The 20,851-nt window shown below is 38.8% G+C and overlaps 1 protein-coding gene and 1 long non-coding RNA gene across 3 annotated transcripts; one reads left to right on the forward strand and one right to left on the reverse strand.

Annotated features, from left to right (window-relative positions):
* Window positions 1–2,460: 2,460 nt before the first annotated feature.
* Window positions 2,461–10,373, forward strand: LOC143879242 (WEB family protein At5g55860-like). Of its 2 annotated transcripts, none has more exons than XM_077381513.1 (3): window positions 2,461–2,780; window positions 7,237–7,436; window positions 8,415–10,373. In XM_077381513.1, the coding sequence occupies exons 2-3, from the start codon at window positions 7,266–7,268 to the stop codon at window positions 10,209–10,211; spliced, it is 1,968 nt and encodes a 655-aa protein (XP_077237628.1). In that variant the 5' UTR covers window positions 2,461–2,780; window positions 7,237–7,265; the 3' UTR covers window positions 10,212–10,373. The 2 variants fall into 2 exon arrangements, with proteins under 2 accessions (XP_077237628.1, XP_077237629.1); XM_077381514.1 differs by having other exon boundaries at window positions 7,240–7,436.
* A 7,253-nt stretch (window positions 10,374–17,626) lies between these two features.
* Window positions 17,627–19,237, reverse strand: LOC143879245 (uncharacterized). Its single transcript, XR_013251179.1, has 3 exons — window positions 18,754–19,237; window positions 17,726–17,891; window positions 17,627–17,653 (listed from the first exon to the last, which is right to left on the reverse strand). It is a non-coding gene; the product is annotated as an uncharacterized LOC143879245 (long non-coding RNA).
* Between the last annotated feature and the right edge of the window lie 1,614 nt (window positions 19,238–20,851).

Consider the following 20,851-nt stretch of genomic DNA (forward strand, 5'->3'; position numbering starts at 1 on the left):
TCTTACAATTTTTTTGTTTTTAAGCGAGATGAATAGAGTTCCTCATATAACTTATATGAGGTGGCGCTTAAAAACATGAGGTGACATTAGCTTATATGTCACCTCATATAGCTTATATGAGGTGGCGCTTAAGAACATAAGGAGCCTACTTTGTTTGGATGATCCAAGGCCCAGAGGTAAGCCGGGTTGAACCTGTGACCTCGTGGTCAAGATATAAAGCTCAATCATTACAGGCGTCACCCCTTATTTATTTATTTATTTTTACAGCAGAGACACATTTGGCTGATAAAATTGATTATTGACTACAATTAGTAGAGAATCAAGAGTAATATGTACATTATAATTTATACGAGTAGCATATAAAATTAGGTGGCAGTAAATGTCATTGTCAACAATCAATCAACCAAGTAGGAGAGGATGAATAGGAATTTAATACCATTAGTCCTGCCTGCTCATGGATCAGGAGGAAAAATAAGTTCCAACTTATGTCTCTCCTTCTCCCTCTCCCTCCTTGCCATCTTTCATAATGGTTTCAATTTCAGAAAATACAAACAAAATTGATTGGAAATATCATTTTCAATATTTTATTGCTTTAGTTAGCTATTTAGAATTGAGAGCTCGTATATATTTTTATTGAATAATCAATCCTAAACCGAAGGCTACCCAGCCTCAAGGGTGCCCCCCCCCCCCCATTGGATCCAAGTCACCCAACCACATTTACCATTCATTTGGTTTTGCATTTTCCAGTGCTCTTATAAATACAGCTGGGTTTTTGCAAGGGTGCCCTTTAGTTTACCAATTCTCATATATATTTATTATTTAAGCTCTGTATATAGTAGACTCTGTGGGTTGGCAAATAATTGTTTGCTTCGAACGACTCAAAGGAAAACACTTACAAAACGGGATCCCGCGCTGAAAATAAAGGAGGCGTCGGGGGTTCCTCGCAAAAAGCAATAACCCCACATCGGAAAATTTATAGCATGCGGAAAGGTCTAATATATCCCCACATCAGTCTCGAAAGCTACATTTTGGGAATATTCTGAAATATTCATGGATATACCCAATGTGTCGGCTTCTTGTTTGGACCCATCTCCGATATGTGTTGATATATCTGTTGCAATATTTAAAATCATGTTTCTAGTTGGGGTGCAACTCAGGTCAATTTTTGTGAATTTTGGTTGAGCTTTTACCATAAAACCGGGTCAGGTTTGGGTTGATTCCAATTCAGTTTTTTTTAGCAAAAGGCCTATCCGGCCAACGAAAATCTCACGTACTTTTAGGCAAACCTGGTCAGACTAGGCAATTCGGTTTGGGCAGCTTTTTCAATCTTCATCATGCTTGATCAATGGTATACAATCGCCCGATGAGGGTGGGACCAACGGCAATAGACTTTAGCTGTGACGGCCAGCAATATTCACAGACCCGATCATCTTAAACATGGCAGTGGGCCCATAACTATTATCCACAACTAAGACAACTGTTCATTCAAAAGGTTTTTCTTGTCCCAATCGTCACATGAAAAGAAACTATCCAATTTTTACTCACAGGACCTTCAATTTGTGTTAGTGTCCCTCTGACTAAACCACGATAATATCATTTCCGTCTAAACCGTGGAAAGAAAAAATCCAGGAATTTTTTTTCCAACAGAAATGTTTTTCATGAATCCAAACGGGGCCTACAAATAGATTCGGCTGTGGATACGAGATAGACACAAACTTATTAAAAGAATAAATAAGTAGACAGAATCAACGCGTGATAATGTGAAGTCAAGCGGGGCCCACCTGCTTTATATCGAACACGTGACTTCTTGGACTCTTGGTTGATATATACAAAAGGAAAGGGCAATATAAATTCGCATCCCCTGTAGGATGATTCGCACCCCTCTAACATGAATTGACATAAAAAAAGCGTCAATCATCCTACAGAGGGTGCGAATTTATCATCGAAAAATGCTACAACCACTTGAAAGCCCCTTTTCATCCCATCATCACACGGCTCTCGTGTATGTTCCATGATTTCCATCCCTCAGAGGGACGGTTCAGTCCAATCTAAGGTGGGACCCGCTACGTTTCAAATCACTACTCACTTTTCTGATTGGATGTTCAAAGCAAATTAGTCTTTTAACAGCGGTGAAAAGCTAGTTAGAAAAGCTCAACTATTGTCATTATCAAACGGTAGTGCGGATATCTATCCCTATTCGAGATATTTGATATTGGAACTACCATGTTTCGATAATTGCCAAAAATCTGCTTACCTTTTCTTATCTTTTATTATTTAAATCGGTGATTACGGTTCCCAAAAAAAGCACTTAAAACTTAAAAGTCCTTAAAAAACGAAAAGACAACCTGAGTTTGCGCAATTATTAAAACCTGCTAGTGCTATTATCAAAAGGGAAAACGGTCAGCGAGGGATTCGAAAAACAAACCCCCTTCAGACTTGCAGATATAAAGCGCCCTAAATACCACTTCAAACTTTTAAAACCCCTCTGTTTTTCCCATTTCCACCCTTCGTTTCGGTCTGGGGAATTTCTAGGGTTTGACTTCTATCAAAGGTTGCTTTTACGAAAATTGTACAAGTTTCGTGCGTGAGAGATGATTTTCAATCTGGAAAATGGAGATATTGAATGAACAGAAGGATCGGAGAATCATCATCGGAAGAATTTCAGTTTCAATCGATTAACTGATTAAGCGAGCTCGATTGTTAGTGATTGTTATTAAGTGTTTTAAACCCCTTCTCGCTTTCCTATGATGTTTTGTTAGGGTTTTGATTAATTGTTTCAGGTATGTTTTATATTCGTTGTTTATGCCATGTCCCATGCTAATTCACCTTAATTTGTTGTTATTATTGCTTTAATTATTTATTAATAAATCGATCATGATGTAGAATCCACTACTATTTGTTGTTAGTTTCAATTCATCTATCATCTGTAATTGTGAGTTTATGAGATCTTATCTTATAAACCAAACATTTCATTCTAATTTCAACTTGCAAACCTCCTCCATGCCACCAAATACACTTTTGATTAGACTTTGGCCCCAGCTTAATCACAAAATCCTTTGTTTCATTTGTCTGCGCTTTTGTTTCTAGAATCATACAAATTAACAAGTAACAATGAGGACGCTGGTAATATCTACGTTGATAACTTATTTCTTCCAGGTGAGAGCAGATGACGCTAACCTGTTCTCCACCCTTTCACCATCAAGTCCTAATCATGACCATTAAGTTCTCCCAAATTGAGACCATAGTTGCCAATGCGAGAAGCAAAAGCCGTGAGGGCTCACTAGAAGGGAGGAAACAGGAAGCGTGAGGGGTTGAAGGAAATACTTATAATTCATCAATTAAGAAATTAACAACCGCCACAAATAAGTATTTATGATTCTATAAAAAATCCAAAATTAAAAAAAAATGATGGGACAAAATAAACAAAAAGAAAAGGCAAAATTTTTAAAAAAGGAAAATGAAAAAAAGAAAGAAAGAAAGAAACTTGCTTCCCAAAATTGGGAAATGCTCTTCTCACGAACTGGAAACATGCTTCCCTAGTTTTTAGGAAGTGTCGCGTTTCCTGCTTCTGAAACATGATTTTCTGGAATTGTGCTTCACGCTTTCTACCTTCTTGGGGCGTTTCCGGTAAACTTGCTTGAGACTTCAGAAGTACGTCATGAATATCTAATAGTATAATTCCCCATCTTGTGGTTCAACTCCAACTCACTTGCTGACACTATGCCTCAGAATGTTGTACTCATTATTTTGTATATCAAATTTTGTTGCAGATTAAGCTTTACAACACAGCACTATGAGCTCTGCAAGGTTAATAATAACCCGTAAATGATCTTACGAAAACTTCAACAATGTGCAAGTATCATTGACATGTGTTTAAATGTAACTTCTTCTTGTGACGTTGATGGAAAGCTTCTAAACAGTCATCAAATTGGAACTCCCAACACTAATCTTCACCGAGAGCGAAGAGTATATGGGATTGTGGGTTTTCCTGACACTGGTCGAAAATGAGAAGAAGGCCGTGGTAGTCCCATGAATTAGGATATTCTTATCTTCCTTCGGATAATGTGAAGGTTTATTCTAATGCATAATACTTGGGCATTGGGCAGCATGTCCAAAAATTTCTTGGAGAATGAGACTTTTTGGCTGATTCAATGAGTTGGTTGGCGGTTTCTACTGTACATGTTATGTTGTCAAATGGATGAGGTTCCCAACAAAAGCTTAGTGGAAGTTGTATAAAAATATTTCTCCCAAGCTCTCAACCAAGAATATGCTTGTAAAATACTTTCTTACAGTGACTTTCTTTTGTGGGAACCCCATAGTAAAGTTTGTATACTATAAAGCCATCCCCGCTCCCTCCCTCCCTCCCTCCCTCCTTTCTCTCTCTTTGCAATTGTTGGAGAAGCCCTATACTTCTATGTCTTGTTGAGTGGGTGAGAGGAGCTTGATTGAGGGTTTTTAGGTGATACTTAAATTCCACATATTCTGACCTCCAATTTGCAGAAGATGTTTTTTCTGGAGACTCCTTGGATCAAGTTTTCAATCTTAGATGGTTTGAACTGTTGTTGAACTCCATGTGAGCTTTAGTGAAAATATGATTCTGGGAATGGAATTGAGGAGAATGAATTGACGGACCTAGTTGGTTCAATGGGGTGTAATTGGTTTGGAAATTCCTTAAAGGTCACTTTATATCTTGTGTTCGAGTGAGTGGAGTAGAACCTTGCACATTGGGAGACAGCTAATTTTCTTTTGGCGATAGGAAATATGCTTCTTAAGGCATCACTCTAATTTCCTACTTTATGTTGCTGTCGAAGATCTTGGGTTTGATTTTCAACATATTTTCTTTCCGAATGAAACAAGGTAAACACCTTAAGCATCTCATAAAGTGCAAGAATCTGTGCAAATCTAAAAGTAGTGACAATTTTAGCACTGGAATTTAAGGTTATGAAATAAAGCTCCCTTGGGAGATAGAATTGGAGGATAGGAGAGGAGGAGGTCCTTAAGTGTAGTGTTGTTATCAGGTATACGTGCAAGAGAGTGTAGATTTGCCTTGAGGTGATTATTTGGGTTCGTGACCATTTATCCATCTTGTCAAAAGCAAATTCATGCTGGATATTATGTCTTGAGGAGGAGGAGGTCCTTTTTTTTATAGGGAATTGGTTTGTTGTGACATGCCTCTTTGTGCCTATATGTGTTATCTTTTGCCTTTTAAGAGGCGTTATTCACACATAGCACAATTGTAATAGTTCAGAAGAAGAGTTAATTGGCAATCTTAGAGTAGAGATATTAGGGCCATAGTTGTTATTTTTTAGATTAGAAAATCGTAGTTTGGAGTTTAATATGAACCCACCTAAATCTCTCTCTCTCTCTCTCTCTCTCTCTCTCTCTCTCTCTCTCTCTCTCTCTCTCTCACACACACACACACACACACACACAACGATTGTAACACTACAAACACCCAAGTGGTGTAAGTATAAACTTCATTCGGTGTATAGATCATCTCCCATCTCTTCAGTTTATGGTATACTCACGACAATCATGCGTGATCACACCCTTGGTTCTAAGATCTAAGGAGAAAAAAAAAATGATTTCGCCTAGCAATCAATATCAGCCAAGCTCTTTTTTGTTTGAATGAGGAAGTTTTGACGCAACTGGTAACATCTACTTCCCTAAAAAAATTTGTAAATTTTCTAAAGTTTTGGATATTTTGGGGGGGTGTTATTTTTTCACCCGTTTCTTGCCCCACTTCCTGGAATGTTCATGGTCACTTTTGCTGGCCAGACCTCTTTTCTTTCTTCTCTTCTAATTCTTTCTTCTTCTTCCCTCCTCTTCTATATGATTTGCTTGTGGATGGTTAATTAAACTTCAACTAGTCAATAACTCATATTCATGAGATGAAATCAAAATGCCATTTAGGGCACATTTTTTTACCAAAATTGCTCCCATAAGAGCTATGAACTGGCACATGTGCCTGTACTTGTATGATCCCCTTGTCTAACACTGCATATACATTAAAGACAAAAACACATGCCCGTGTCGAAGTTACAGTGTAACACATCATGAACTGAACTAGGTGGATTTAAAAAAGAAAAGACAACTGAGTTTGTGCAATTATTAAAACATGATAGTGTCAACATCAGTAGCCATCCAGGAATTACCTTATAGTAAGCCAGACATGTTTTGCCGAGCTCATTGTTACCAAATATGTAGCAATAAGATTTTTAGCTAGTTATTGTGACTGTAAATTCCTTTCTTGGTTCCATGAGATGAGTAGGAATTTTCTAACTGTGAACCTGAATTTTGAAATAGGCAACAGTGGTCTAGCCCATTGAAGCTGACTACTTTGCTGGAGGAAGCAGAAGTGCAGAACTATCTTGGACCGTCCAATTGGTGGACTCTTACCTGATGAGCATCTGTCATTGTCCATTTTTGTTAGATGTATAGTCTCAGGCAACAGATTAGACAGTGACAATAGTTTAAGCTTTTGGAGTAATTGATTATTTCAGCCATTCAAAAAAAAAAGAAGAGGAAAAAAAGATAGAAAGAAAAGACGGTGACTATATAATGATCAGTGTAATTTTTACGCTATGGCCCATCCATTGTGGCTCACCAAATGAATTATCTGGATCTAGTGCATTTGTACCGCGTTTACAATTTTAGATTGAGGGGACATCAATACTTGGCATCCCTCATTTACCCCCGCGACCTGCCCTTGATTTTTAACCAGAGTCATACGTATCTTTGATATTTTTTTAAAATATCGCGATATTTTGCAATTTTTGATAAAATGATAAAATCCCAAATATTTCCCAAGATTTTGAAAAATCGCCAAGATATCTTCATATTTTATTTTTTTAGCGAAAATATTATAAAAATTCACAAAAAATGACATTATTATTTGTTGTCCTAATTCTGATCTTAAATTTGATATTCTTATATATTTGAAATAATTTATTTTTACATTTTTTCCTGATATAAACCCGAAACTAACAAAAAAATTAAAATATCACGAGATACGCCCTTCCTGAGAAATTTCCAAGACAATTATTTGTGGTTGCTTTTAACTACGTCGCATTCTTGAATCAATTTCTCCCAGGACTAGATTTCCTTTTTTTGTTATAAAATCTGAATTCACTTAGGAAATTGTATCATCACTAAGGAAATTGTTTCTTCTAGATTACAGATTTATTGTTATATTTTCCAATATCAGCTGAAGATGCTATTTTCTGATCCATTTAGCAGATGCGCTTAGTAGAAAAATAGCAGATATGGTTATACAAACTCGTCAAAATGCCACTGATTCTTCAAAAGCAGAGGTGGGAGAGATTGACACCAGAGCACCATTTCAATCTGTCAAAGATGCTGTCAGCTTATTTGGCGAAGGAGCCAATTCTGCTGAGAAAGCTACTGTGAAGAAGCCAAAGCCTTTCCAGGCGGAGGTATTTATTTATACTATGAAATTTGATGAACCTTGCAACATTTTCAAGGCCTTTTTAGTCAATGTTTAAAAACTGGGAAGGACTCGGCCAAGGTCCTTGCGTGAGTCAAAGGAGTCTTTTATTGCTTCAGTAGGGCCAAACTTGCAGTTGAATGAGAACCTGGTCAAGGTAAAACCAAGTTGACTTGGGCGAGTGATTTGCGGAGTTTTTCAAATGTGCTTGCAATAATGATGGAGCAATCAGTTGGGTTTGTTACCACTGATATGAGAAAGACTGAAATCAACCTTGATCTCTGAAAATATATGAACCCATTAGAAACTTGTACATGTCCCCTGAATAGTTCCTTCACTTCAGCCACTGTTATGCGTCCGTACATCAGTTAATATCACATCTAATTAGATATCGCTAAAAAAACCAATGACTTTACAGATATTTCCACAACATACTTGGCGTACAGATGATCAAGTTACTGTTTTTTCACCAGATAACCAAGTTTCCTAACTGGCTTGTTTGCTTGTTCTTTTGAGTTTTCAACTTCATAGAAGCTATAAAATATATGTTAACTTACCAACTTCTCCAAAAGCTTAAGCTGTTGGAGAAAGGCGTTATTTATCTTTTATATATACTTTAACACTCCCTCGCACATGTGGCCCACTTGGCAAACACGTGTCTCACTTTGGGCCGACCATTGCATGTGGATTTTTACTATCTGGGAGGTTTGAACTCGAGACCTTTGGCTCTGAGACCATGTTAACTTGCCAACTTCTCCAAAAGCTTAAGCTTTTGGAGTAACTGGTTGTTTCACATGGATTAGGTGTAGATCTCACATATTCTAACAATATAAAACCAAAAAACATTTTAAACTGGATTTTTCTCATGCTGTATTTACCAATGCAGATTGATCCGGGAATTTTATGAAGTTTCTAATGACGTACGCTTAGTGTGTAAATCTCTGCTCTTCTGTTTGATTTGCAGCAGAGAATATTGGCGAAGGAGACACAACTCCACTTGGCTCAAAAAGAGCTTAACAAGTTCAAGGAACAGTGGAAGAATGCTGAAACCACGAAGGCCCAAGCACTTGTCGAGCTTGAAAAGGCTAAAAGAACGGTCGAGGATCTAACAAACAAGCTTGGAACGATAAACGAGTCCAAGGAGTCAATGATTAAAGCCACAGAAACTGCAAAGAATCAGGCCAAGCAACCTGAAAAAGTGAACTCTGGAGAACCTACAGATAATGGTGGTGCCTGGAAACACGAATTAGACAATGCAATAGAACAGTACTCAATTTCCATAACTGAGCTCGATTCTGCAAAAAAGGAACTCAGGAAAATCCAACAGGATTTCGAGGCATCCATGGGTGCAAAACTGGCTGCATTCCGTCAAGCAGCAGAAGCAGAGCATGTCACAGAGGCAAATAAGGAGAGGACTACTGAGCTCTCACAGGAGATTGCCTCTGTTCAGGAGTCACTTTTGCACACCCAGTTGGCGTCTGTGCAGGCCCGACAAGAGCGTGCAAATATTCTTTCTGAGAAAGATGCTCGCCGGCAGTCCTGTAGGGTTGCTCTAGAAGAAACAGGAAAGAAGATGGAATCTTTGAAGAAAGAGTTTGATCCTGAATTGGCCAGGAATCTAGAGGAGAAGCTGGCTGAATCGGATGCTGAGATTGCAAGTTTGCAGAAAGAAATGGAAAATGCCAGGGCCTCTGATCTAGATTCAATCCAAGCTGTTACCACGGAGCTTGATTATGCTAAAGCGACGTTGCAGAAAGTTGCCGAAGAAGAGCTCTCTCTTAGAAACTTGACAGAGTCCCTTAAGCAGGAGATTGAGAGTCTGAAAAGAGAGAATGTGGAACTGAATGAAAAGGAAGCTGAAGCTGAATCCATTGCTGGAAACCTGCACGTCAAGCTCTGTAAGAGCAAGGCTGAGCTCGAGGAAGCACTTGCTAGAGAAGCAAAAGCAAGAGGGGCTTCTGAGGAAATGCTCTCCACTCTCCAACAGCTCTCAGCAGAATATGAAAACTCAAGAATGGAAGCTGAAACAATGAAGAAAAAAGCAGAAGAGCTGAAAAAAGAAGCCGAAGCAAAACGAATTGGCTTAGAAGAAGCAGAGAACAACCTACAATTTGCCCTGAAAGATGCAGAAGAGGCGAAGGTTTCGGAGGCAGAAGCCCTCAATCAGATCAAGATCTTATCAGAGAAAGCAAATGCAGCTCGAGCATCGACATCAGAATCTGGTGCGAAGATCACAATCTCGACAGTGGAGTATGAATCTTTAAGTCGAAAAGCTGAGGAATCAAATATGTTGGTGGAAATGAAGGTGGGTGCGGCCATGGCTCAGGTGGAAGCTGTGAAAGCAAGTGAGAACGAAGCTCTGAAGAAACTAGAAGCCACTTTAAAGGAGATCAAAGAGATGGAGTTACAGACTGAGGCAGCCTTAAAGAGGGCGGAAATGGCAGGGGCAGCGAAGAGGGTGGTGGAAGGAGAGATGAGGAGGTGGCGTGAGCGAGAGCAGAAGAGGGCGGCCGAGGCCGCCTCCCGGATTCTGGCCGAGACAGAGATGTCTTCAGAGGCCTCACCGCTGAGGCCCAGAGTACTACTGAAGACAGTTCCAACAGATAAGGCGCAAGGAATTCAAAAAATGGATAGAAGGGCGATCACAAAGAAGGAGATCACAAAAAAGAGCCTTCTGTACAACCTCAGTGGCTTCTTTCGTATGAAGAAAAACCAAGTTGAAGGTGGATCACCATCTTATCTTCCTGGCGAGAAACCGATTTGATTTCTGTTTCAAGAGCCAAATGTTTGCAGGTGTGACTGGTTAGGCAAAACTTGTGTAGGCTTTCTTTGTGTATAGTTAAGAGGCTGTAAAATCTCTTTATGATTAGAATTCAATGCTGTTTCAAATCTACATGAAGTAGAAATTGGTTTGCCATATTAAGAATGTAGAGGAATGTAACAGGAATTAGGTGGAAAAAAAAAATCTGGATGTGTGAAATGATCAATGCCATCATCTTTTCACTTTTTTTTCCAGAGGAACATGATTTTCCACCACTTTTGCTAACCATCATCTTTTCATTTGTTAGCCCCCCCTATGTAAATAGGTTTTTCCGTAAAAATCATCTCCAAAGGACTATCCTAACCATCCGATCTATAGACAGAAGACACCATATAACTGATGGAATAGTTGGAATCATCCTGTAGAGATATTTTTTGGGAGAAAGCTTAACAAATAAACGGTGTGGATCAATAAGTTTTCTAATAAATACCCATTATATGGTGATCGTACATCGATGTATGTACTTAAAAAAAAAAAATCACTTAGTCCCATTTGTTCGAAAATTAGGATATCATTAGAAAACTCTGTTGATCGGGAAATTAGGATCATCGTATGGTGATGGTTTTTGGGTACAGTTTGTTTACATTGGGCCTTACAACTTATGTTGGGCCTAACAACCGAATGGTCTGTATATTTGAACAAAGTGGGCCCCACTCTATTTTAAAAAAACATACGCGCACCCTATATAATGCGTATTTATGAAGAGGAAAAGAAGTGTGCGCTCAACCGTTTGGAGAAAAGGTGCGGTCGAAGAGAGAGAGTGTGTTCTGTTGAGTATACATATATGAGAAAAAAAACCCGTGGTCTGTTGAGTATACATATATGAGAAAAAAACAAGTCTGCTTCGATCGACGAGTACTAAAACAAAACCCAAAAACAAAAGAGAGCAAAACCCTCCTCAAAAAAACTCCTCAACAGCCCTCGTCTCCTTCCTTCGTCGATTGAAGAGGGCAAAACCCAAAATCAACAGACCCTCGTCGTGGATTGGAAAACCCCAACAGACCCTCGTCTCCTTCCTTCGTCGATTGAAGAGGGCAAAACCCAAAATCAACAGACCCTCGTCTCCTTCCTTCGTCGATTGAAGAGGGCAAAACCCAAAATCAACAGACCCTCGTCGTGGATTGGAAAACCCCAACAGACCCTCGTCTCCTTCCTTCGTCGATTGAAGAGGGCAAAATCCAAAAATCAACAGACCCGAGCAATACCCTCCTCAACAGACCCTCGTCTTCACTCTCGTCTTCACTCGTCGATTGAAGAGAGCAAAACCCTCCTCAACAGACCCTCGTCTGCAGTTGCAAAACCCAAAAATCAACAGACCTAAGGTCAGTTTCTTATAACTTTTCCCTATTTTTCTCTTTTTTTTGGTGAAAATGAGAAGCAAATTTTGTATGCCGTTTGCGTTTCCCCTATTTTGCCCTCATTGTAAGAGGGTTTCATCTAGTTTTTAGTAGGGTTCTCTGTGCATTTTTTAGTAGGGTTCTCTGTGCATTTTTTAGTAGGGTTTCATCTAGTTTCATTCCTCTGAAAAAAAGAAAGAAAGAGAAGATGCAGGTAAAAGGTGCTTGTTGTTATTATTTTTGTTATTTTTATGAGGAGGGTTTCATCTGAATTTTTTTTTCCCACTTCAAGAGGGTTTTGAGGAGGGTTTCATGTCCTCTATATTCTTGGAAAATTTCATGATTTTAGGGAAACGAGCTTTCACTGTATTGTCTGAGGGCACTGTATTCTTCTTTCTTTAAATTCCTCTTCTTTTTTTTGCTGCAAAAATCCTCAATAGTGCAGTTTTTTTCAATTTTGCTGCGAAAATGTTGCAGATATTTAGGGTTTAAAGTGGTTTTTTTTTTCTTTGTTTCTCTTTTTCTCTTTGTTGAAATTCCTCTATTTTTTCTGCAAAAATCGTCAATAGTGCAGATTTTTTCGATTTTCTCTGTTTCTCCTTTTTTGTTCTTTCTGTTTTTCTCTTATTTTTGTAACGGTTTTAACTTTTGTTACAATTTCTTACTCTACTTTAAGACACACAGTAGAAAATATCTGTAATATGTTACAATTTCTTATTATGCTGATGGGCCATGTATATGTTGCATTTTTAGGTATAAAAAATGGACCCATCTATTGACGAAGTACATGCAAATGGTTTAATTGAGTGTGACAATGAGTTTAATCTCAACGATGATAATTTAGTATGGGATGGGAATATAATTGACATTAATGATGGGGTGAATCTCAATTATGATGACCTTCAATGGGATGCTACTGATGGTAAAGACGGAGATGAGGGTTGTAGTCATACAGTTACTACTCCCAACAAGGTTGTCGGTGAGGATAGTATTGTGAATATGCCGTTTGAGGACCAGATATTTCAAACTTGGGAAGCTGCATATGAGTTCTACAATGCTTATGCGTATGCTACTGGTTTTGGACTACGAAAATCTAGTACTACCATATCAAATTTAACAAAGACGGTGATATCGAGAACGTTTGTATGTAATAAAGAGGGAGAGAAAAAGGATAAGGAGAAGAGGGATGATGTTAAGGACTTGAGGGAGCGTCGCCTTGCCAGAATGAATTGTAAAGCAAGGATGATCATCAAATTGAGAGATAAAGAGTGGAAAGTTACAACATTTGACGACATCCATTCTCATGACCTTACTTCACCACTTAAAACGCAAATGCATCGTTCACATAGTCAGTTCCGTAAAAACAAAGGCTGTAAGAATTTGATTGAACAACTCAGTGTAAGCAATTTCAAGCCTTCTCAGATAAAGAATGCCATTAACTCTACTTCCAATGCTCCCGTGGTCTCAACAAATCAAGTTATTGCCCATTTGAGAGCAGTTAGGGAGAATAATATGGGTAAAGAAGCAGTGATAGTGGCGAACCATTTCCAAAAGAGAAAGTCTGAAGACCCAAACTTCTATTTTGAGTTGGAGTTAGACGCGAATGGAACTTTGCGTTCGATGTTCTGGGCTGATTCCAGGGCGAGAGAAGCATACCTTACATTTAGTGATGTGATCGTATTTGATGTGACTTATAAAACGAACAGGTTTAAAATGCCTTTTGCACCGTTCACTGGGGTTAACCATCACAGGCAGTCGACTCTTTTTGGATGTGCACTTCTTGCGGACGAGACAGAGGAGACTTTCACTTGGTTATTTGAGCAGTGGCTCACGTGTATGTTTCGTAAAGCTCCAGGTGCTATAATAACTGATATGGACGGGGCTATGCGAAATGCGATTCGAAAAGTATTTCCACATACCAGGCATCGGTTTTGTTCGTGGCACATAAAGAAGCATCTCCTTGAGCATGTTGCTGACATGAGAGATGTCGACACTGATTTTTACAAGGATTACAATCACTGGTTTTACAGGAGGGAAATAGAGGATTCTGAGACAGAATGGAAATCTCTGGTTGATAAATATGACATTGGTGAAAGTCATTGGTTGGGAAAAATGTGGGATATCCGCGAGCATTGGGTTCCCGCCTATTGGAGAGACACATTCACAGCAGGAATGACATCAAGTCAACGGAGTGAAAGCATAAATTCCTTCTTTGATGGTTATGTTAACCAGAACACCTCCTTAGTTGAATTCTTGGGTCAATACGATAAGGCACTGGTTGAGCGGCGTAAAGCCGAATTGGAAGAAGATTTTAAGTCTAAAAATACAATTGCCAAAATGAACACAACCAGCCCATTGGAACGAAAGGCTGGGGAATTCTATACAAAGAAGATGTTCAGCATATTCCAAGATGAGATGATGGGTAATTTTGCCTTATGGAAAGACAAGTTGGGAAAGAACGGCAATGTTGTGGAATACAATGTAGGAATCAGGACAGATGACAAGAAGAAATACCTTAGGGTTCTGTTTGACAGTTCCAACGATGTAACTGCGACATGTCAATGTGCTAAGTTTGAGAGGGAAGGAATATTATGCAGACATATCCTTCACATTATGGATAGAAAGCAAGTACCTACTATCCCCAAACGCTATTTATTAAAGAGGTGGTCAATTGATGCAAGGCATCGAGCTGGGGGCACAACATCTGTAACCCAAGGAGATAGTAGTGGCGTGAATGGACTGAAGAGGTGGTGTCTAATGTCAACATGGCAGCAACTGATTGAAAAAGTTGGTAATGACGAGATTCTCTTCAAGAAGATGACTGATTTTTGTACAGAGCTTGCTGTAGAAGTTGAAAATAAGGAGAAGGAGATTGTCTATCAGCAGAGTGCAGTTGGTAGCCAAGTGCAGTCAAACATTGGTCCTAGTGAAATACCTCAGTCAAACATTGGTCCCAGTCAAATACCTCTGTCAAACTTTGATTCCAGTCAAATACTTGGCTTTACAATTCGCGACCCTGAAGTTGTAAGGACGAAGGGCAGGCCAAAGCGTGCAACGCGTCATGTATCTGGCATAGAGGCCAGTCAAGCACAAAAACAGCAACGCCAGTGCTCAAAATGTGGGGGATATGGACATTACAGAACAAGCTGTCAAAAGAGGACTAAGGTTTGGAAACGTTATTATTGCTCTTGTCAATTTATTATGCTCCGTTTTTTTTCTTATTGATTTAAATCTCTACTACTGTGCTTGCTAATAGGTGGCTGCAAATGAGCAGCAAAATGCCCATACCCAAAATGGAAATGAGTAAGATGAACAGAGTTAGACAGTTGCTTTCTAGATGAAGGTGCCATTTCTCACTGCCCATTTTCAGTATTTGTTACATAAGTTTAAATCACGAGCCCTTGGATTATGGGTGTTTTTCTCATTGCCCATTTTCATTTAAAAAAGTTTACATCATTTAGAAGAAATTTAAAATCGTCATTTAAAAAAAAAAACATCATTTAGAAGGTGCCATTTCTCACTGCCCATTGTCACTAACTTGGTGTTTTTTTGTTTTTGTTTTTTTTGTAGACCCACTATCGATCTTTCATTTGGTGCGATCAATATCGGCTGTACCTGCATTTGCTGCATGTTGGGCTTCATTCTGATTATGGCAGCTGTGATTCTTTGGTTTTTGAAGCTGTAATATCGGATTAGTGTCACTGATTCTTTATGTTAGTCATGAATAGTGTCCATGCCTTGACTGATGCTCATCATGGTTTGCATTTCTCAGATATTTAGACTTTTTAGCAGTTCTTTACATTATCTCGCTTCCAATTATCCTGCAATTGAAATACAATTATGGCCTATCTTCATATCAATGCTTGAAAACTTGTACGCATATGATGGCCTATCTTCCAATTATCCATTGATCAGAAGTTTGCATGCCTCCAATTGGACTGTAATGATCATCCAAGTGGGGAAATTTTTTGCACCATATCCCATTTTCAATGGGATTTCACTTGCTGAACAATCTACTGTGGAAGTGAATGGGATGTTATATTTCAAAAATTGCACCTTCTGAAATTTTTTGCACCATATCCCATTTTCAATGGGATGTTAACCAGAACACCTTCTTTTGTCTCTTTTCAATTCTGTTTACTATGTTTGTATAGTGAATGACTCTATAATTTCAATTGTTCTATCAATAAATCCTCGTTTCAAATATTCATCTCTGTGCATTACTGAAATGGATATTACTATTCATGGACTAAACTTTGAACCATCGATCAAGGCACTAAGGCTGAGTACAGGGAAATTCAGTTTTGTAACAACTCTATCCTCAAAGGAATGAGAGGAAATGATGGAATGTGGAGTTTTGTAACATTTTCTCATAACCTCATGAGAATTTCTGTTTGGACAGAAGTGCCCTACTCTCTTTGACTCTTTATTGTAGTGGAGTTTTTTCATCTGTTAACTGTTTGCTTATTTTCAGAAGGATATTTTGGTTATGGAATGTGGTCCAGCTTACAGAATGGCTTCTCATGGTGGGGCCCACATCGTCCAAACTTCCTCAAAGCTTGCTGGAGAGTATGACAGTCACACTCCCAGGACTATTTGCCATGTCAAAGCTAGCAGCATGGAACGTTGGGGGGGGCTTGGTACCCAAACCAAAAAGTAGGATATCACTAGGCTTATCATGAACGAAAAACTCCCCCTGCTTTGTCTTTTAGAAACAAAAGCTCCTGAAGAAAATTTTGAGAAATTTAGAGAAGATATTGTAAGCAACTGGGCCAGCTTTGCCAACTATAATCATGCTCCCAAGGGTCGCATCTGGATTCTATGGAATCCATCTTGATTTGCAAGTCCTAAACTTTTCTATCTAAAACTCAACATGTGCTTGCATCAAGCTTTACCAGCTTTTATTTTTCAATTTTTTTTTCCTAAATGCATTTCAAAGGCAGGTATCTATTCGCTAGTTCGTTATCACTAGAATCTATGCAATCTGGATTTGTGCAAGGGATTTCAATTGCACGAGTTACTGTGCTAGAATTTTTACTATGCTAGCATGCATAACAGAGAACAAAGTTGCATCACTAACTACAATTAACAGTAACAAATATTGAGAAATAGAGAGATACAGAGACAAAAAGATATTGAAACTTACAAGAAAAAGAGCAAGTGGGAGTGCTAACCCGTTCAGCTCAATTAAGCCATGTTTTCCAATATGGCCTTCTGTATTTGTCTGCAGATTTGCAAGTGATTGATCCAGGTCATCTTTAATTTGATATTATAATTTAAAGAATTTGTTTCTAAGGGCAACAGCCACTGTGATTTAAGTTAAATTAAGTCTTTCCACGGAAAATTGCAACCCTACTACTGGACCCAGGATTTTTTTCCATGGATTTTTTTTTATATAATTTTTACCTACATCCAAATGAGGAAGTGTTCCCTAAATTGATGAATGCCATTGTCTTCAACCCATTGAAGAGAAACACTGTCTCTTTTGATAAAAAAAACCTTAAATCCATAAGAAAGAGTATTTGTTTTCACTGATTTAAGGGATTTCTCTTGCTCTCCCAATGTTCTCCACCCTTGCCCTTTGAGTCCCTGCCTCCCTCCTCAGCTCCTCTTTTACAGATGGACCCATGAATATTCCATGAAATAATTTTTCATGGTTTCCAAACAGGTTCCTACTGATTGTTATATGGAACGCATGTATTTCATCCCAAATATAAAACTTGTTGTTTTAATATAGATATAAGTCCTAAAACACTCTTCATTACATAAATAGTTCATCATCTACCATTAAATAAGCTGATGGACTCATCTGCTTGCAAAATTACTGATGTATGCTAAAATAAGAAGAAAAATAACTATAACAACTAAAACTTTAAGCATGGCATTATCAATCTCCACTGCTCTCATGCGCTCCTCCAACATCCTATATTCGCTAAAGACTTCACGTCCGCCACCAACTTCACGCCCATTGTACGACCTTGCCTCACTGCCTAGCTCGTTCCTGTCTAAGTCATCGCCAGCCCAATAGAAATGCTCGCACTTCTTGCCCTGCATAATGTTTAAACGTTACAATTTCGAGAAGATTGAAAAAAAAGGACTGCAATAATGAATATTACTCACATTCTTCCGAGCGCAAGTGTAGTAAGGGCGTCCTTGGTTACCATTCTTGTTACTGCGGGTGATTTTCCTAACAGCTGGTTCAGAACACTGACAAAACTCGGCGGTTGGCCACACACCATGTGAGGTACTGCTGTAGTTACTAGATGATGCCATTTCTTGGGTTTTTCTTACATGCAAAACAAACAAACATTCATGAAATGAATAGGACAACAGATTGCTAAAAATTGAGCATGTACGCCTGTACTATTATGCAAAAGTGGGCCACATAATGGCATTCAACCGAATTGCCCAACAAATTCTATTTTAAAATTGAGTGGCTCTCAGAGTCATTTGGAACATTATAAATGTGAAGCACCTTTTAGCTATTAAATATTGGGAAATGTTATCAGGCACTCCTACTTTATTGAAAGTACGGTATGGCCGGCACCATAAGATGATCCAAACTGTCCATTAGATGGGCCACAACCTAAATAGGTCGTGCCCAAAATTTTTTTCCATAGGTTAATCCTAACCCTCCGATCTATAAAGTGTTAGATCAACACTCTAACAATCAGATCGGGGGGTTAGGATCAACCTATGGAAATGATTTTTTGGGCACGGCCTATTTTGGCTGTGGCCCATCTAATGGACGATTTGGATCATTCTATGGTGCGGGCCTTACCGTACTTTCAATAAAGTGAGGAGTGCCCTCATCAAAATAGATCAAACATGTATAAAATATGATGAAACCCTCCTCAAAACCCTCTTGAAGTGGGAAAAAAAAATTCAGATGAAACCCTCCTCATAAAAATAACAAAAATAATAACAACAAGCACCATTTACCTGCATCTTCTCTTTTCTTTTCTTTTTTCAGAGGAATGAAACTAGATGAAACCCTACTAAAAAATGCACAGAGAACCCTACTAAAAACTAGATGAAACCCTCTTACAATGAGGGCAAAATAGGGGAAACGCAAACGGCATACAAAATTTGCTTCTCATTTTCACCAAAAAAAAGAGAAAAATAGGGAAAAGTTATAAGAACCTGACCTTAGGTCTGTTGATTTTTGGGTTTTGCAACTGTAGACGAGGGTCTGTTGAGGAGGGTTTTGCTCTCTTCAATCGACGAGTGAAGACGAGAGTGAAGACGAGGGTCTGTTGAGGAGGGTATTGCTCGTGTCTGTTGATTTTTGGGTTTTGCCCTCTTCAATCGACGAAGGAAGGAGACGAGGGTCTGTTGGGGTTTTCCAATCCACGACGAGGGTCTGTTGATTTTGGGTTTTGCCCTCTTCAATCGACGAAGGAAGGAGACGAGGGTCTGTTGATTTTGGGTTTTGCCCTCTTCAATCGACGAAGGAAGGAGACGAGGGCTGTTGAGGAGTTTTTTTGAGGAGGGTTTTGCTCTCTTTTGTTTTTGGGTTTTGTTTTAGTACTCGTCGATCGAAGCAGACTTGTTTTTTTCTCATATATGTATACTCAACAGACCACGGGTTTTTTTTCTCATATATGTATACTCAACAGAACACACTCTCTCTCTTCGACCGCACCTTTTTTCCAAACGGTTGAGCGCACACTTCTTTTCCTCATTTATGAAAAGAGGAATGCAAGATTCACAGGCGCCCTTGCAAACAAAGGGAGTGAAGGGCGCCTCCATTGTTCAGTTTTCAATTATGACAATTATGAATCTAGCATTCCTTTGCAAACGCGCCTATGAATCAAGCATTCTTCTTATTAGAAAATTTATTGGGTTCAAACTGTTCGAAAATCCAAACCGTTCATTTGTTGGACCCCGATGTAAACATGCCTTTCACCAAAAGGCATCTCAAGATGCCCAGCAACCGTGGGCATCTGAATCATTGAGATCTTTGAATAAGGTAGGCCACACACACACACACTATATATATATATATATATATATATAGAGAGAGAGAGAGAGAGAGAGAGAGATAGAAAACGGTTCCTACACATATGTGTAGAGAGTTCTCTACACACTAGCTTAAAATACAATGGGGGCCCACATTGTTTGGGTGATCCAAGCCATCCATTTTAAAGGCCCTCACATAGATAGGGTGTCTACAAAAAATCAGATCTATAGGATCATCCCAACCCTACGATTTGTGGAGAAATGGATGTCTTTAAACCTTCACAAATTAGTCCAGTTTTTGCCTCCACAATTCGAATGGTTAGGATGATCCTATGGATCTGATTTTTTGTGGACACCCTATCTATGTGAGGGCCTTAAAAATGAATGGTTTGGATCACCCAAATAATGTGGCCCCCACTGTATTTTAAGCTAGTGTGTAGATAACTTATCTACACATATATGTAGGAACCGTTTTCTCATATATATATATGAGGAAAGTGTTGGTGAGCTTAAGCGCCCAATCACATTGGGGCCTACTTTGTTAGGATGATCCAAAGCATTCATTTGAAAGGCCCTTACATAGATGATGTGTGTACCAAAAATCAGCTCCATAGGATCATCCTAACCCATCCATTTGTGGAAGTCAAAATGGACAGACATTATTTGTCCACAAATCTGCCCATTTTTGTCCTCCACAAAAATGGAGGGGTTAGGATGATCCTATGGAGCTGATTTTTGGAGCTGATTTTTGGCAAAAAATGGACTAATTTGTGAAGGTTTATACACGTCCATTTTACCTCCACAAGTCGTAGGGTTGGGATGATCCTATGGATCTGATTTTTTGTGGACACCCTATCTATGTGAAGACCATTCAAATGAATTGTTTGGATCACCCAAACAATGTGGGCCCCACTGTATTTTAAGCTAGTGTGTAGGTAACTTACCTACACAAGTGTGTAGGAAATGTTCTCTCATATATATATATATATATATATATATATATATGTGTGTGTGTGTGTGTGCGCGCGCGCGCGTGTGAGCTCCCGGGCAGACTTACAGACACTATATAATGAGTATTTAGGATTTTGATAATTGCACTATCTCACTTTGTCTCTTCTTTTTTTCATGGGTTTTGCTGATGAGTGCTCGGGGCGGGTGCATTGAAAATATAAATGTACACATTGTTTAAGAAAAAAAAGCCTCAGAAGCCATGTAAATTTTCAATGCACCATTTAGGGCAGTTAATAACTGACTCCCTATGTTTCTTTCTCTCTATGGGTTAGA

The sequence above is a fragment of the Tasmannia lanceolata genome, unplaced genomic scaffold (assembly GCF_043159265.1).
Source record: "Tasmannia lanceolata isolate RefF3 unplaced genomic scaffold, GAP_Taslan_0.1 ptg000006l, whole genome shotgun sequence".
Taxonomy (NCBI): Eukaryota; Viridiplantae; Streptophyta; class Magnoliopsida; order Canellales; family Winteraceae; genus Tasmannia; species Tasmannia lanceolata.